A 17216-nucleotide genomic window follows, 5' to 3' on the forward strand; every position below is an offset into this window, starting at 1 on the left:
TGTCTAAATGTCTCTTAAAAGTCCTGAATGTATCAGCTCACCAGAAAGCACTTTGTAGGTACCCACCACTCCCTGTGTATAAAACAAATTACCTCTCACCTCTCCTTTAACATTACACCTTCATCTCAAATGGATGCCCTCTGGTATTAAATAGTTCAGCCCTGGCAAAAATATACCATCTGTCTACTCTTATCTATGCACTCATAATCTTATAGACCTCTATCAGATCTCCCCTCAGCCTCCCCAATCCAAAGAAAACAATCTCTCATTAAAGCATATGCACTCTATTCCAGGCAGCACCCTGGTAAACCACTTTTGCACCCTCTCCAAAGCCTCAACATCCTTCCTTTAATTGAGTGACCAGAACTGCATGCAAGACTGCAGATGTGGTCAAACTAGAGTTTTACAAAGCTGCAACAGAACTTTCCTGACTTTTAACTCAACTAATAAAGGCGAGCATGGCCTATGCATACTTAACCACACTATCAAGCTATGTAGCCACATTTAGAGTGTTATGAGCTTGGACCCCAAGATCCTTCTGCTCAGTAACACTGTTAAAGATCTTGCCCTTAACAGTATACTGTCTCTTTACATTTGACCTAGGTGCGACACTTCACATTTGGCTGGGTTAAACTCCATCTGCAATTTCTCTGCCAATGTCTGCCGTGGGATTGAATTTAACAGCCAAGAGGTAATGTTTCAGCTATGTAGGACCTTGGTCAGACCCCACTTGGAGTACCGTGCTCAATTCTGGTCGTCTCACTACAGGAAGGACGTGGGAACCACAGAATGGGTGCAGAGGAGATTTTCAAGGATGTTGCCTGGATTGGGGACCATGCCTTATGAGAATAGGTTGAGTGAACTCGGCCTTTTCTCCTTGGAGCAATGGAGGGTGAGAGGTGACCTGATAGAGGTGTACAGGATAGTGAGAGGCATTGTTCATGTGGATAGTCAGAGGCTTTTTCCCAGGGCTGAAATGGCTAGCACGAGAGGGCACCATTTTAAGGTGCTTGGAAGTAGGTACGGAGGAGGTGTCAGGGGTAAGTTTTTTACGCAGAGGGTGGTGAGTGCATGGAATGGGCTGCCGGGGGTGCTGGTGGAGGCAGAAACTATGGGGTCTTTTAAGAGACTCCTTGATAGGTACACAGAGCTTAGAAAAATAGAGGGCTATGGGTAAGCCTAGGTAGTTCTAAGGTAAGGACACGTTCGGCACAGCTTTGTCGGCCGAAAGGCCTGTATTGTGCCGTAGGTTTTCTATGTTTCTATGTTTCTATCTGACTTCTATCCTGTAGTATTCTTTGTCGGTCATCTATGTTATCCACAACATCACCAATATTCATATCACCTGCAAACTTACTAATTCACCTATTCACATTTTCACCCAGGTCATTTATATACATCACAAACAGCAGAAGTCCCAGTATCCTTGCAGAATACTACTAATCACAGATCTCCAGCTAAAATAAGTCCCCTGGACCACTACCCTCTCCTTTCTATGAGCAAGCCGGATCTGAATCCAAATGACCAATTCACCATTGATCCCATGCATCTTAATCTTCCCAGTGAAACTCCCATGAGAAACCTTGTCAAACACCTTACTGTAATCCATCTTGACAACATCCTCAACTCAACCTTCATCAATGACTCTTGCCACCTCATCAAAAACCTCAATGAATTGAGTAAGACACAACCTGTCCCGCACAAAGCTATACTGGCTCTCTAATTAGGTCATGGATCTCCAAATGCTCATAAATCATAGAGAACCATAGAACCATAGAAACTACAGCACAGAAACAGGCCCTTTGGCCCTAATTGGCTGTGCCGAATCATTTTCTGCCTAGTCCCACTGACCTGTACACGGACCATATCCCTCCATACACCTCCCACCCATGTATCTGTCCAATTTATTCTTAAATGTTAAAAAAGAACCCGCATTAACCACCTCGTCTGGCAGCTCATTCCATACTCCCACCACTCTCTGTGTGAAGAAGCCCCCCCAATGTTCCCTTTAAACTTTTCCCCCCTCACCCTTAACCCATGTCCTCTGGTTTTTTTCTCCCCTTGCCTCAGTGGAAAAAGCCTGCTTGCATTCACTATATCTATACCCATCATAATTTTATATACCTCTATCAAATCTCCCCTCATTCTTCTACGCTCCAGGGAATAAAGTCCTAACCTATTCAACCTTTCTCTGTAACTGAGTTTCTCAAGTCCCGGCAACATGCTTGTAAACCTAAGAATTCCCTAAGAATTTTCTCTAGCGACTTCCCTACCACAGATGTGAGACTCACCAGTCAGTTTCTTGGATTATCCCATGTTTCCTTCTTGAATAATGGAACATTAGCTAATTGCCACTCCTCCAGGATCTCACCTGTAGCTAGAGTTAGGAAGCTAGATTAGCGGTGGACCAATTGATTTGCAGAGGGAGAGAGCTTCACACAGGTTAGGGAGAAGAGTTTAAAATAGGAGCTTTTCGTGGGGCTCGGCACATTAGTGGCAGATTAATCGATGCGTGATTCATTAGCAGGAGCATATAAAAGTAAGGCAGGGTCAAAGCAGAGCGGCCATTGTGTGATTGGACTAATGTAGGAGTGGGAACTTGAGGCTTTGGCTCAAGAGGCTTTGACGAGGGGGCACAGGTAAGAAGCAGGTAAGGTTTTTGTACTGGTTGAATAAAAAGACCCTAAATTACAGCTAATTAAATAAAGTAGGGATGATGCAGGATCAGATGATGCACTGTAGCTGCATGATGTGGGTGCTGGTGGCTCGAGGAAATCAGGCTCAAAGTTGATGTCCTGAAAACTGAGCTTCAAATACTGTGGCACATCAGGGAGGTGGGAGCGTTATCTGTATTCTCTGTTTCAGGAAGTAGATACTGCCTCAAATTTGGTCCGTGGTCAGGGACAAGAGGGTGTGACTGTGAGTGAGGAAGGTAGTGTGATCCAAGAGACAGTGCTGGAGGAGTCTCTGCCCTTCAGCTTGCCCAACAGGTCTGAGATTCTTGCTCCCTTTGTGGATGAGAATGGGTGCTGTAGGAAGGATGAGCAACCGAACTGTGGCACTGTAGTTCAGGGAGTAATGTAGTGGCAACTGGGGATAGTATAGTCAGGGGAATAGACAGGGTTCTCTGACACGAGGATAGAACATCCCGAAGGCTGTGTTGCCTGCCTGGTGCCTGGGTTCAGGACATCTTATCTGACTTGCAGAAGAAATTGCAGTGGGAGGGGAAAGATCCAGTTGCCATGCTCCATGTGGGTACCAATGAACTAGGTAGAACAAGGAAAGAGGTTCTTCTGACAGAATTTGTGCAGCAGCTAGGGACTAAATTAAAAAGCAGAACCAAAAAGATGGCACTATCTGGTTACTACCTGAACCACATGCAAATCGCATAGGTTCAAGAAGATTAGAGAGTTAAATGCGTGGCTCAAGGATTGGTGTAGGAGAAGTGGGTTTGAATTCATGGGAAATTATTACCAGTATTGAGGAAGGAGGGAGCTGTACCAATGGGACAGGCTCCACCTGATGGGATCTAGATCTTAGCGAATCACATAACTAGGTCTGTGTATAGGGCTTTAAACTAAATAGTAGGGGGATGGGTTCAACAGATTGGAGAAGTATGGATAAAGTAAAAAAAGAAAAATATGGATAAACAAAAAACAAAAGTTAAAAAAGAGAAAAGTAAGAGTAGAGTGAAGAAAAATCAAGTGCAAAAGAGTAAAAGATTACAAGATTTTAAAAGCACAATGAGTCTAAGTGCACTTTATTTGAATGCCTGTAGTATTCAAAACAAGGTCAGTGAACTTGTGGCACAAACCTGTACAAAGGGGTATGATTTAGTGGCCATTACAGAGACGTGGTTGCAGGGTGGAGAGGATTGGGAATTAAATAACCAAGGATATCCGGTAATACGGAAGGATAGGCAGGAAGGTAAGGGAGATGGGGTAGCACTCTTTATTAAGGATGAGATCAGGGCGATAGTGAGAGATGATATAAGATCCAAGGAGCAGAATTTTGAATCCATCTGGGTAGAGAATAAGAATAGTAAAGGGAAAAAAATCACTGGTGGGAGTTGCCTATCGGCCAACAAATAATAACATTACAGTGGCACAGGCAATAAACAGAAAAATATCTGAGGCATGTAAGAATGGAACAGCAGTAATCACGGGGGACTTTAACTTGCAGATAGATTGGGTGAATCAAGTTGGTCGAGGCTGTCTTGAGGAGGACTTCACAGAATGCATCCTTGATGGCTTTCTTGAACAGCAAGTTACTGAACCTACAAGGGAATGTGCAATCTTAGATCTGGTCCTGTGCAATGAGACAGGTAAAATTAGTGATCTTGTTGTTAGAGATCCTCTTGGAAAGAGTGAACACAGGCTATATGGTAGAATGGTTGAGGAACGGTGGAAGACTTTCAAAGAGATTTTTCATAGTACTCAACCAAAGAGTCCAGTTAAAAGCAAGGACAGTAAGGGTGGGGAGAGCCAGCCTTGGATAACTAAGGAAATAAAAGAAGGCACCCAACTAAAAGCTCATGCTTACGAAGTCGACAAGAGTAGTGGGAAATTGGAAACTTGGGAAAACTTTAAAAAGCAACAAAGAACCATTAAGCAAGCAATAAAGAAAAGGAAGATAGATTAGGACAATAAACTATCACAAAATATAAAAATGAACAGTAAAAGTTTTTATAGTTATATAAAGTGGAAAAGTTTGGCTAAAGTGAATGTAGGTCCCTTGGGGAATTGATATTGGGGAATGAGGAAATGGCTGAAGCTTTGAATAACTATTTTGTGTCGGTCTTCATAGTGGAGGACACATCCAACATCCCAAAGAGAGATGTATAATAATTCCCAGGAGTTCTTTTTGATTCCAGCTGCCTAACCTTAACACACTTTTCCTTTTCTTCTTGACTCAGTTTATTGCACATCTTGACACCCAAGGTTTTCTTACCTTGCCATCCTAGTCCTGTCCCGTAATCTGTACAGCTGGTCTTTAAACACCCTCCACATATCAGATGTACGCTTGCCCAAAATAGATGTTCGTAATTAACGCTGCCTAGTTCCCACCTAGTACTCTCATAATTTGGCATGCTCCAATTTGATACTCTCCCACAAGGTCCAAACATGTCCTTATCTATAGCTATCTTAAAACTTAAAGGAGTTGTGGTCATTATTTCCTAACTGCTCACCCACTGAAAGGTCAGTCACCTGGCTAGAACTCATTACCCAACACCAGGTCCCATACAGCCTCTCCTCTTGTTGGACAATCTACATATTGAATTAAGAAACCCTCCTAGCTGCACTAAGTTCTACCCCATCTAAACCTCTTGCATCAGAAGGCCCCAATTTATATTTGGGAAGTAGTTCCCAGTGACAACAATCCTGTTGTTTGTACACCTATCCTGAATCTGCCTCCATATCTGTTCCTCAACAGAAATTAGACAGCAACAAAAAGTATTACTCCCCTTTCCCATTCTGTATTCAAGGAAATTATGAAATAAAATCCTATTGATTCTTCAGAATATCTTGGTCATTCCACTAGTTAATTCACTTTGCAGCCTAGAAGCAGAAGTCTGCATATGGCAAGCTGCAAGTAGTTTAAGAATTTCTAGTGAATAGCTCCTGAATTGACTGCAGGATCCTCATGGTAATGTTGAAATAAGTTTTGGGCTCCTTTCTACAATATCATAATCTGACTCTTACAGTGTCCAAATCTGCACAGCATACACAACTAAACTCTGATGCTATGATGCCTCCGTTATAATAAGTTCCATGCTCCAAACTCGGGGAAAATCAGATTTGCCATTCAATTGGAAGGAATCATGTGCATTAAGACACCCCAGCCATATTTTTGAATTAGTGAGAAAAATGTTCAGTCCTATTTTCACAATTAATATGCAGTCAATTCTGCTATATTTTACTGTTTAAAGTATCTCATTTTGCCATATTCCAATGTCTTGTAGCATGCAACTATCCTACATCATTCACAATTAGTTTACTGCAAATTGCTATTGCCAATTGTGAAAAAAAATGTTTATGAAATTGATGGATTGGCGCCTGTGTTAATTTGTCATTTTAACAACATCTGCACTCTCATTATGAATTAATATAGTTCTTTTCTTTCAATGCTACATCAATTTTTTTATGTAAGCTGATCCAATTAAATGGAAATATGTCTGGTTTAGTCTGATTTTCCCTGAGTAATTTTGGTCTCCAAGAATTATATTTATTTGGAATTCTCCAAGAGTTATATTTATTTGAAATTCTCCATGAGCATTTAAATGTCTTCAAGATAAATACTTCCCATCCAGCCATTCTCGGTATGCCATTGATGAGTGCACCATTATGTTTAGATTCTCTTTGATTACTAAATATTGGGGAAACCTAATTTTCAATGTGCATTCTTCTCACCCACCACCAACAATCCTATCCCCACCCTCCCTCAACAAAAGAATTTACATCATTCTCCAAGTTTAGTTGTGTTTAAATGATTACTCTCTAGTAGTATGATCCACTTTGTGAGCATCGAATGAGGGTATATTAACATGATTATTAACAGACAAAGGTTGAAGCACCAAACATACGTATTTGACCCTTTGAACCTACTTTGCTTTTCAACTTGCTTGAATTTCTATTTTTGTTTCATTTTCCATTTTCTCCTCCTAGCTTTTTGTGCCTTTGTATCTAGATATCTGTGTCCCAGTTTTTAAAATATTTACTCCACCAAGGTAAAGAATTGCACAGATTCACCACCCTCTAAGTGACGAAGTATCTCCCTACCTCCTGAATCTGTGACCCTCATTCTAGGCCTCTTCCCTCCACCTCCCCCTACTCCAGCCAAGGGAAACATCCTCACCACATTCAATTCTGTCTAGCCGTGTTAAACTTTAGTAGGCTTCAAAAGATACCCTCTTACTCCTCTAAGCTCTTGAGTACACAGGTCTAGTTGATCCATTCTTCCGCCACATGATAATCCTGTCATCCAGGAATGATGTTGGTGTATCTCTGATGCACTCCTGAATGCCAAGCATAGTCTTTCTTGGGGAAGCAGACTAAGACTGCGCATGGTTGGACTGCCAGGAGAGTTCTCACTAATACTCTGCATACTTGCGGCAAGATCTTCTTGTTCCATTACTCAAAAACATCTTGTAAATAAAAAGTTATATCCTGTAACTTTTAATTTGTTTTCCTAATTGCTTGTTATATTTGCATGTTTGCTCTGAATAAGGAACATCAATTGTTGAATGTACCATAAAATTCCCAATCACCATTTATTTGTGCTCTCCCTTCCTGTCTTTTTTCCCCACCAAGTGGATATTTGCCCACTCATTCAACTTGTACAAATTGCCTTGAAGCCTTTTTGCATGCTTGCAATGCACAATTCCATCTAATTTTGAGTAACTGGCAAATTTACAAATATTATGTTTGTTCCCTCATCCAAATTACAAAAATATATTGTGAATAGGGCCCAAGCATTGATTTCTGTGATGTCCAACTAGTCACCACCTGCAAACAGAGGAAGTAGCATGTATTTCTATGTATTTTTATGTATTTCTATTATGTTTCTTCTCTGTAATCAGTTTTCGATTCTTTCCAAGTATTGAATATGACATTGATGTCTTATAGGACTTTAAGATAATGCAACCTCGTATTTTAAATGCCAACCTTTTTGGCTGATATGTTAAAAGCTCAGTTCCACAAAATCAGAGGTACTTTCATGAAGAAAAGGTTTGCAACGTTATTATAATTCATGTTTCTCCATTCTAACTAGGTTTTTCTAGACAATGAAGTTTGAACCAATAAAACAATCAGATTATAGAATAAATCTTCAATATGCAACATGTTAGGGCAAGCAATTAAGTATCGAAGCATGGTAAATTATTGCATTTGCTCATTAGCAGAGAGTGCACTTTTTTACTAATACACTAGATTCTGGTGAATTAGTCCGTCCATCAATCAGGCAGCTTAGAGCAAACTGTTTTTAAGTAGCCTTTTTATGTGTGTTTGTGTTCAAAAAGCAGTGACTTTTTGTCAACGATAGTAGACAAAAAATAAGCAGTAAGATTATGTAGAATTGTTTTGCTTACTATAGTTTCAAGCATTCAGGCTTGGAGGTGCCAGAAATGGCTGGGAGTGAAAATGAAATAATTTCACTACTTCAAGAAATTAGGGACTACAAAGAATTTGAAAGTATCAATGATCATCTCTGATGTTATAATGAAAATGAGACATGGAGGATGTAAGCATTGAAGGCATTGTATGAAAGCAATCCATTATCTGCACTAGCTGTTTGAACTAATTTTGTACATTTACAGTCAATCAAAAGAACATGGCAGTGTGTTGGTTGTCCGTGGTATCTGACGATGACAGTGAACCTGTGAGGGAGCATTTTTAAGGTGAAAGAGCTGTTGCACTGGGATAATTTCACTGTCTCGACCTCTGAAGTCTGGGTCCAGTGGTGTGAGTAGTCATCACAAACTGGCATTTTCTTCGGTTACAGTGGATAACCATGACTTCACCTGTGCCTTATCATGCCTTTACTCATCTCGAAGTGTTGCGAAACTGCCTTCTTGGCCATTGGATCTCACTGTTGATCTTATCCACTCAGTCTGCTGGAGCTGATTTCACAGGCTCGGGTGGGAATGTCCCTATTTTACTGGGATGTGAGGCCTGCCGGCTACCCTCACCTGGTTTAGCCCACCTGTCAAAGTGGTGTGCCCGCTGTCACATAGAAACCGCTATTTGGAACCAGAGGTGAGAGCAGAGTGTCCGGTGAGGACCAAAGGTGAATGAGTTGCCCCAGAATAAACTCAACAAGTCTCTTCATCACTCCCTGGACACCCCATACACAGCCACATACACTGGATGAATTACTTCTGTCATTTTATAGTGTAGTATCATTGATAGTATTCTACTTTGTTCTGTATTTCACTTAAATACATAATTTGTTACTCAATTAAGCAGTAGCTTCTCTTTTTTATACCTTTTTAACTATTTCCATGAAACTTCATCTAATTGGGACAAAATGTATTGGTCCCAATTAACTGGAATCCACTGTAGTTACTTAACATCTTTTGGAAGTAAATAAAACAAAAAAGTTTGCCAGTACTTTTCATGGCCCATCTGATTTGTGAGGCTACTAAAAGAAAGATGACGTATTTCAGTATATTGGCATAAGAGACTTTTGTTATATTGGAAGTTCCAGCACAGTCTGATAAAAGAACTCTTTTACATTGCCAGTATTGTCATATTTTATACCTGTAAGACCATTAAAAGCTATGTACATCACAAAGCCAAGGCATCGTGTGTGTCCTTGAGCAAGGCACTTAACCACACAATGCTCCAGTCAACCCAGCTGAGAATGGGTACCGGCAAAAATGCTGGGGGTTAACCTCGCAATAGACTGGCGTCCTATCCGGGGGGGGGGGGGGTAGTCTTGTACTCTCAGTTGCTTCACGCCACGGAAACTGACATAAGCACCGGCCTGATAGGCCACAAGGCTCGTGACTTTTTACTTTTTACATCACAAACCCTTCGATCGAGCCATGTTTGTTATCTGTACATTGTAAAGGGTACGAAAAGATATAGTCAGCCCATTGCATTAATTGTGTCCTTCCTTTTGTTAAAACTAAGCCATATAAGGTAAAGAAAGCTGCAATTACATTTCTGTCCCTAGAAGAAGATGCATTATTTTTGCTCCTCATTGTACTGTTAGCACTTAAAGTGAGATGGTAGTAGGATCTAAATTCTACAACTAGTAAATGCTCATTTATTGCCTTCAGGGTTTTTCAGGACTGAACTTTCTGTTAAAAAAGTACAATTCTATGATTCCATTTCTCCAAAATTATGGAAACTTGTGCTATTAAAAATTCCAAGACTGGAATTATAGATTTTTATCAGATAATGGACAAATGAGTTACAAAACCAGGATAGATAGAAGAAATTGTTAATCCCATTAAATGATGGTAGTGGATTATAAATACCTGACAAATAGATGACAGATTTATTGTTTTAAAAATAGAAATGATCACTTTCCCTCTTCTGTAAATCTCTACAACATCATGGAAGTTCATATTAAGTGGAGTGTTAGGAGGCACCTCCCTAAATGCTGATGTAAGTTTTGAACATTAAAATCTTCCAGTATGAATGTGTTCCAATACCTTGAGCTATCCAGGTTGTAGAACAGAATGGAAATGAAAACATGTCAGTGAGACCAATACTAAAGTAGCATTTTGTCCTTTTTCACTGATGCTTTCATAGACGTGGTGCACATGGCAGATATACAAGTAGGCTTTTCTGATTCTTGTTCTTGTTTTAATTCATGTACTTCATGGATGACCTGCATCTTGGACACAAAAGATTCTGCAGTTGATGGAAATCATGAGTAACACACAGAAAATGCTCGAGGAAATCAACAAGTCAGGCAGCATCTATGGAGAGGAATAACAGTCGACATTTTGGGTTGTGACGGGTCATTAGGATAATTGAAGGTTCCGGCCAGAAACATCTACTGTTTATTCTCCTCCATAGATGCTGTCAAGCTTGCTAAATTCCTTTAGGACTTTGTGTGTATTGATCTGTATCCTGACTTCATTTGTACATTGTGCATTTGCTAAAAGTTACTCAGTGCTTTGCATTGCTGCTTCCTATTCCCCTAAATCCACCCTGCTTATTAAATCTTTAATAGCAGCCTTCATTCTCATTGATTTTCATAACACCTTTTTTCTAAAGATAGTGATGTCTAGGTCTTCTGACCATCCAATGAAAACTATATCAAATGACTCTGTAGTGTTCAAAGAATATTTTACAATTCACCCCAACAAGTGTACCACAGATATAAGATTTTGTATAAACTTCAGAAGGTTCAGCTTTATCACAAACATTTTGATGTAATTGATTTCATTTAAGAGACAATATCTCTATTTTGTGAAAATGGGAAACTATAAGATGCCTAAAAAGAAAGTTTTTATACTTCTAAGTAATTCATTATCTTTGAATCTCTTCAGGGGTTGGGATAAGAAATGAGAATGCCCAAGTGTTTTGATAAAGATTTAATTTTAATGCAGATGAAGAAAGTAAAAGCAATTCATGGATTTGAAATATGTAAAATAGTTTTCTATCTTTCTATTTATAGGGCAAGTTATCTTGCATGGGCACGGGCATCAGATATTTACATGTTGACTCTCTGTGATGGATGAAGCTGATGTAAATGAGAGGTATGAAAATAATATAATGGAAGTATCTTAAAATATTTGGTGTAGTCTCCTGAAGCATAATGTGGTATTAAGACTTGTGACCGTCTATTGATTGTAGGTAACCTAATGGATTTCAATGTGATTCTAGCTGTGTTTAAATCCAAAACTTGTATGAATGATAATAATTAAGTAATCTGTTGTTTAATTGGATACTTAAACCAGCAAACAAAAGTTGATTATATTCTTCAATAGATATACTAATATGCCAAAATTCAGGAAGTTTTATTTGTCTTTTTATCTGTTATTTTCCACAATGATATCATGCAACTGCTTGTGCTATATATAAACATGTGTGTATAACTTTAGAATCTATTGAAAGTCTGCTAAGTTCCTAAATAGAATGACTCTAGGGACTTAACTGTACCAACCCTGCAATCTCCCTACTACTTCTGAATCTTAACTTGTACTTTGAGCACACTAGATGGAGACCAGCCAGCAATTTTAATCAAGTTAAAGGCTACAATGAAGAAACCATTGTAGTGTCCTGGCAAGGCTAACTCAATATTGATAGAAACAATCTGAAAAAGAAACAAAATACCATAAGACCAAAAGCATAAGAGCAGAATTAGGCCATTCAGCCTATCGAGTCTGCTCCACCATTCCATCATGGCTAATCCCAGATCCCACTCAACCTCATACACCAGCCTTCTCACCATATCATTTGATGCCCTTACCAATCAGGAAAATACTGATCTTCACTTTAAATATACCCACGGACTAGGCCTCCACCATAGTCTGTGGCAGAGCATTCCACATATATACCATTCTCTGGCTTAAAAAAATCCTCCTTACCTCTGTTCTAAAGGGTTGCCCCTCAAATTCTGAGGTTGTACTCTCTAGTTCTGGACACGCCCACCATAGGGCACATTCTCTCCACATCCACCTTATCTACTCCTTTCAACAATCGGTAGGTTTCAATGAGATCCCCCCCACATTCTTCTAAATTCCAGTGAGTACAGACCCAAAGCTGCCAAACGGTCCTCATAGATTAACCCCTTCATTGCCGGAATCATCCTCGTGAAACTCTGGACTCCCTCCAATGACAACACATCCTTTCTGAGATATGGAGCCCAAAACTGTTGACAATACTCCAAGTGTGACCTGACTAGTGTCTTATAAAGCATTATCTCCTGTTTTTTATATTCTATTCCCCTTGAAATAATTCCCAACATTGTATTTGCCTTCTTTACCACAGATTCAACTTGTAGATTAACTTTCAGGGAGTCTTACACAAGTACTCCAAACTCCCTTTGCACCTCTGATGTTTGAACCTTCTCCTCATTTAGATAATAGTCTGCACTTTTGCTCCTTTTACTAAAATGCATTATCATACATTCCCAACACTGTATCCCATCTGCCACTTTTTTGCCCATTCTTCCAATTTGTCTAAGTCCTTCAACAATTGCACTGCTTACTCGGCACTACCTACTCCTCCACCTATCTTTGTATTATCTGTAAACTTTGCCACAAAGCCATCAATTCCATTATCAAAATCATTGACAAACAATGTGAAGAGTAGCAGTCCCAATACAGATCCCTGAGGAGAACCACTAGTCACAAGCAGCCAACCAGAGAAGTCCCCCTTTATTCCCACTTGCTGCCTCCTGCCTGTCAGCCATTCGTCTATTCATGCCTCTCTGTTCTCCACCCTGACTGTTACTTCCTTGAAGAATTCTAACAAATTTGTCAGGAAAGACTTCCCTTTACAGAAACTATGCAGACTTTGACTTATTTTATCATTCATCTCAAGTACCCTGAAACCTCATTCTTAATAATGGACTCCAACACCTTCTCAGCCACTGAGGTTAGGCTAACTGGCCCATAATTTCTTTTCTTTTGCCTTCCTTCCTTCTTAAAGAATGGAGTGACACTTGGAATCTTCCATTCCTCCTGAACCATGCCAGAATCAAGTGATTCTTGAAAGATTGTAACCAATGCATCTGCTATCTCTTCAGCAACCTCTCTCAGGACTCTGGGATGTAGTCTATCTGGTCCAGGTGATTTATCCACCTTAAGACCTTTGAGTTTTCCTAGCACTTTTTCCTTGGTAATAGCAATGGCACTCACTCCTGCTCCCTGACGCTCACGGATCCCTGGCACACTGCTAGTGTCTTCCACGGTGAAGAATGATGCAACATACTTTTTTTTAAGATTATGAGGACACTCAGTCCTCGTTTATTGTCATTTAGAAATGCATGCATTAAAAAATGATACAGTGTTCCTCCAGTATGATATCACAGAAACACAAGACAGACCAAGACTAAAACTGACAAAAACCACGTAATTATAACATATAGTTACAACAGTGCAAAGCAATACCGTAATTTGATAAGAGCAGACAATGGACATGGTAAAAAAAAGTCTCAAAGTCCTGATAGCCCCAACATCTCACGCAGACGGTAGAAGGGAGAAAAACTCTCCCTGCCATGAGCTTCCAGCACCGCAAACTTGCCGATGCAGCATTCTGGAAGCACCCGACCACAGCCGACTCTGAGTCCGTCCGAAAACTTCGAGCCTCCGACCAGCCCTCCGACACCGAGCACCGAGCACCATCTCTGCCGAGCGCTTCGACCCCAGCCCCAGCCGCCAAGCAACAGGCAAAGCCGAGGATTTGGGGCCTTCCCCTTCAGAGATTTTGGAACACACAGTAGCGGCAGCAGCGAAACAGGCATTTCAGAAGTTTCACCAGATTTTCCTCCGTGCTCTCACGTCTGCCTCCATCAAATCAGAATTGTTCACAGCCTCCTACTTGACAGATAACAGATATTCATCACTGGAGAGGCCGCGTGCCTAATTAATCCTCCCGCCTAATTAAGTACTTATTAAGTTCATCTGCCATTTCTTTGTCCCCCCATTACTACTTCCCCAACATTATTTTCCAGTGGTCCAATATCAACTCTCACCTCCCTTTTACTCTTTATATAACTGAAAAAGCTTTTAGTATCCTGCTTTACATTATTGGCTAGCTTGCCCTCTTTTCCCTTCTTATGGCTTTTTTATTTGCCTTTTGTTGGATTTTAAAAACTTCCCAATTATCCAACTTCCCACTTACTTTTGCCCTTCAGGTACCTCTGCTCTGCCGTCATCCCTGCCAGTATTCCCCTCCAATCCACCTGGGCAAGCTTGCCTCTCATGCCTCTGTAATTCCCTTTATTCCATTGTGATACTGATACATCTGACTTATGCTTGTCCTCTCAAATTGCAGTATGAATTCAATCATATTATCATCACTGCCTCCTAAGGGTTCCTTTATGTTAAGATGTCTAATAAAATCTGGATTATTGCACAACATCCAATCTAAGATAGCCTTTCCCCAAGTATGCTCAAGCACAGACTGCTCTAAAAAGCCACTTCATAGGCATTCAACGAATTCCCTCTCTTGCGATCTGACGCCACCTGATTTTCCCAATCTCCTTGCATATTGAAGTCCCCCATTACAATTGCGGCATTACCTTATTACATGCCCTTTCCAGGTCCCTTTGCAATCTCAATATCATATCTTGGCTACTATTTGGAGGCCTATATATGATTCCTATAATGTGATTTTTTTTTAATCCTTGCAGTTTCTTAACTCCACCCACTAAGACTTGGCATTCTCTGACCCTATGTCACCTCTTTCTAAAGATGCAATTCCATCCCTTACCAACAGAGCCACACCGCCGCCTATGCCTTCCTGCCTGTTCTTTCGATACAAAATATATCCTTTGATATTAAGTCCTTAACTATGACCTTTTTTTCAGCCACGGCTCAGAGAAGCTGACAGCATCATACCAACCAATCTCTAATTGCACCCTGAGTTCATCAACCTTATTCCGAATACTAAGTGCATTTAAATACAGCACCTTTAGACCTGTATTCTTCACCCTTTTGAATTTTGCCTCTGTGGTACAATTTAACTCTTTGCACTGTCTGCATTTGTGCCCAATCATTGGCTTGCCCTTCCTTACATTCATATTACTGTACACCCATCATAAAGGGACAGGTTGCAGTGGTAGCTTGGTAGACTGCATAAAAGTGAATTATTATGCTGAGACAATGGTTAGCTGCTGTAAAAAAAACATAATTTTTATCAAAGGCATATTCCTTGAACTTTTTATTCTGAGGGAAATGCTTATAAAGTTGCCAATAAAATTAGTAAGCCTGAGAATTTTAGCATTCTATAAAAGATGAGAAGGAAATTCATAAAGAAATAGAAAAGAGAATATGGAATGAACTAGTAGGAAACATCAAAAAACTGTTAAAACTTCAAGAGAGTCAGCCATGGACAGAAATAATAACATTTATAATAGAGAATAAGGAACTGGCAGAATATTTAAACAATTAATTTATGTCTGTCTTCACAGAATTCTATAATAAACCCTTCCAGAAGCACTGGAGAACAAAAAGTTCAATGCAAATGAGGAAATAAAAGATGTTAGCATGAGTAAAAAAAAAATTCCAGAAGTTAATGAGCCTGCAAACTGCAAAATGCCAAAGACATGAGATTCATTCCAAAGTTTTGAAACTGGTTGCTTTGAAGATAGTGGATGCAATGGTTTTCATTTTTGAACACTTTGTAGATTTTAGAATGTTTGCTGCAGATTAGAGGGTAGCAAAAATCACCCGTCTACTTAAGAAATGATAGAGTGTGCAAACAGAGAAAGGATGATCTGATACTAGAAATCGTGAAATTGCTGAAGTTTATAATAAAGGTTGTAAGAGCAAGGCACTTTGATTGGACAAACCCAAAATGGTTTTATTTGAGTAATTTGAGGATCCAGTTTATAGAAAAGACATGAGGGAATGTGTGGATGTGGTGTATTTGATAAACAAGTTTGAGCACTATGGGCTTAGGGGCCATACACTCACATAAACTGAGAACTGGTCAGCAAGGTAAAAATAAAGAGTAGAATTAAATAGATCTATTTTAGGTTGACAGGCTGTAACTATTGCTCACAAGACAAAACCAATCAAGAATACAAGTGGAATGAGGATGCCCAGTGTTATCAAGGGATTGGGGGGGGGGGGGGGGACGGATGATAATCTGCATTGTGAGTTAGATAAACAGTGGAAAACCAGAGTAATGCAGATTCTGAGTCATTCAGTAAATTCAAAACTGAGGCCAATAGACTCTGGATAATAGATGAATCAAGGGTGATAGAGCAGAAAAATGGTGCTGGTAGAAGATCAGCCATATTCTATTGAATGCCAGAGCAAGTCTGAGAGCCCATATCATATATCCTACTTCTGAGCCTATTTGTGATGTCCACTATTCCACTCACATCTGAACAAGGGAAGATTCGGCTGTTATTGGATCATTGAATAAAATGGAATTCCTATTTCCATCTCTGCCTTCACTATCATCTTACTCACAGGCCAAGCACACTACTTCCATTCTACTAGAGAACGTGCAGGTATAGATCTCTGTGACTGTAAGCCAATTTAAGGCAGCAGATGAATTGCCAGGAATGTGTGTGGTCATGGTCGATGTATACTTAGAGACATCTGATTGGCACATTTGATATTCCACATAATTACCCACACTGTTGATGCTAGAAGACAATGTTGCAATAACTCACTGCAATATTGATCAGCATGTTTAGAAAATCCTCAAAATACATTACTGTGCATGTTCTCTATTGCACTGTAACAATTGTCCCTTTCATTGATAACTATTACCATTTCTATTATTTGAAGTACCTTTGTGATTCCCTGATAATTATGAGCACCTTAATCTTAATTCCAAAAACATTCTACTGAGTTTGCACACTGGTCACATGCCAGTTGTCCCTATGTTTCATGTGTTGTTGTTGATCTTTGAAATCATGGAACATTGTGTGTATGCAGTTGATTACATCCAGTACCGATGGGAATCCAGCCAAAGATGGAAATCTATATACCTGTATATCCTCACTGGCTTAGTTGGAGGTAAAGTTCCCATACCAGCTGTCCCTGGAAAGCACATTAAACATTACCTGTCTCG

General features: G+C 39.9%; 1 protein-coding gene across 3 annotated transcripts in view; it reads left to right on the forward strand.

Annotated features, from left to right (window-relative positions):
• Positions 1-17216, forward strand: part of htr4 (5-hydroxytryptamine receptor 4) — a 148273-nt gene that overhangs the window by 19267 nt on the left and 111790 nt on the right. For 2 of the 3 annotated variants that reach the window (XM_063052733.1, XM_063052735.1), the window contains exon 2: positions 11134-11215. In XM_063052733.1, the coding sequence (XP_062908803.1) occupies positions 11190-11215 (26 nt within the window). In that variant the 5' untranslated portion in view covers positions 11134-11189. Of the gene's footprint in view, positions 1-621; positions 692-11133; positions 11216-17216 lie in introns of those variants that run through there. The other variant, XM_063052734.1, reaches the window with a different exon arrangement.

Source organism: Mobula hypostoma, chromosome 7 (assembly GCF_963921235.1).
Source record: "Mobula hypostoma chromosome 7, sMobHyp1.1, whole genome shotgun sequence".
NCBI classification, from domain to species: Eukaryota; Metazoa; Chordata; class Chondrichthyes; order Myliobatiformes; family Myliobatidae; genus Mobula; species Mobula hypostoma.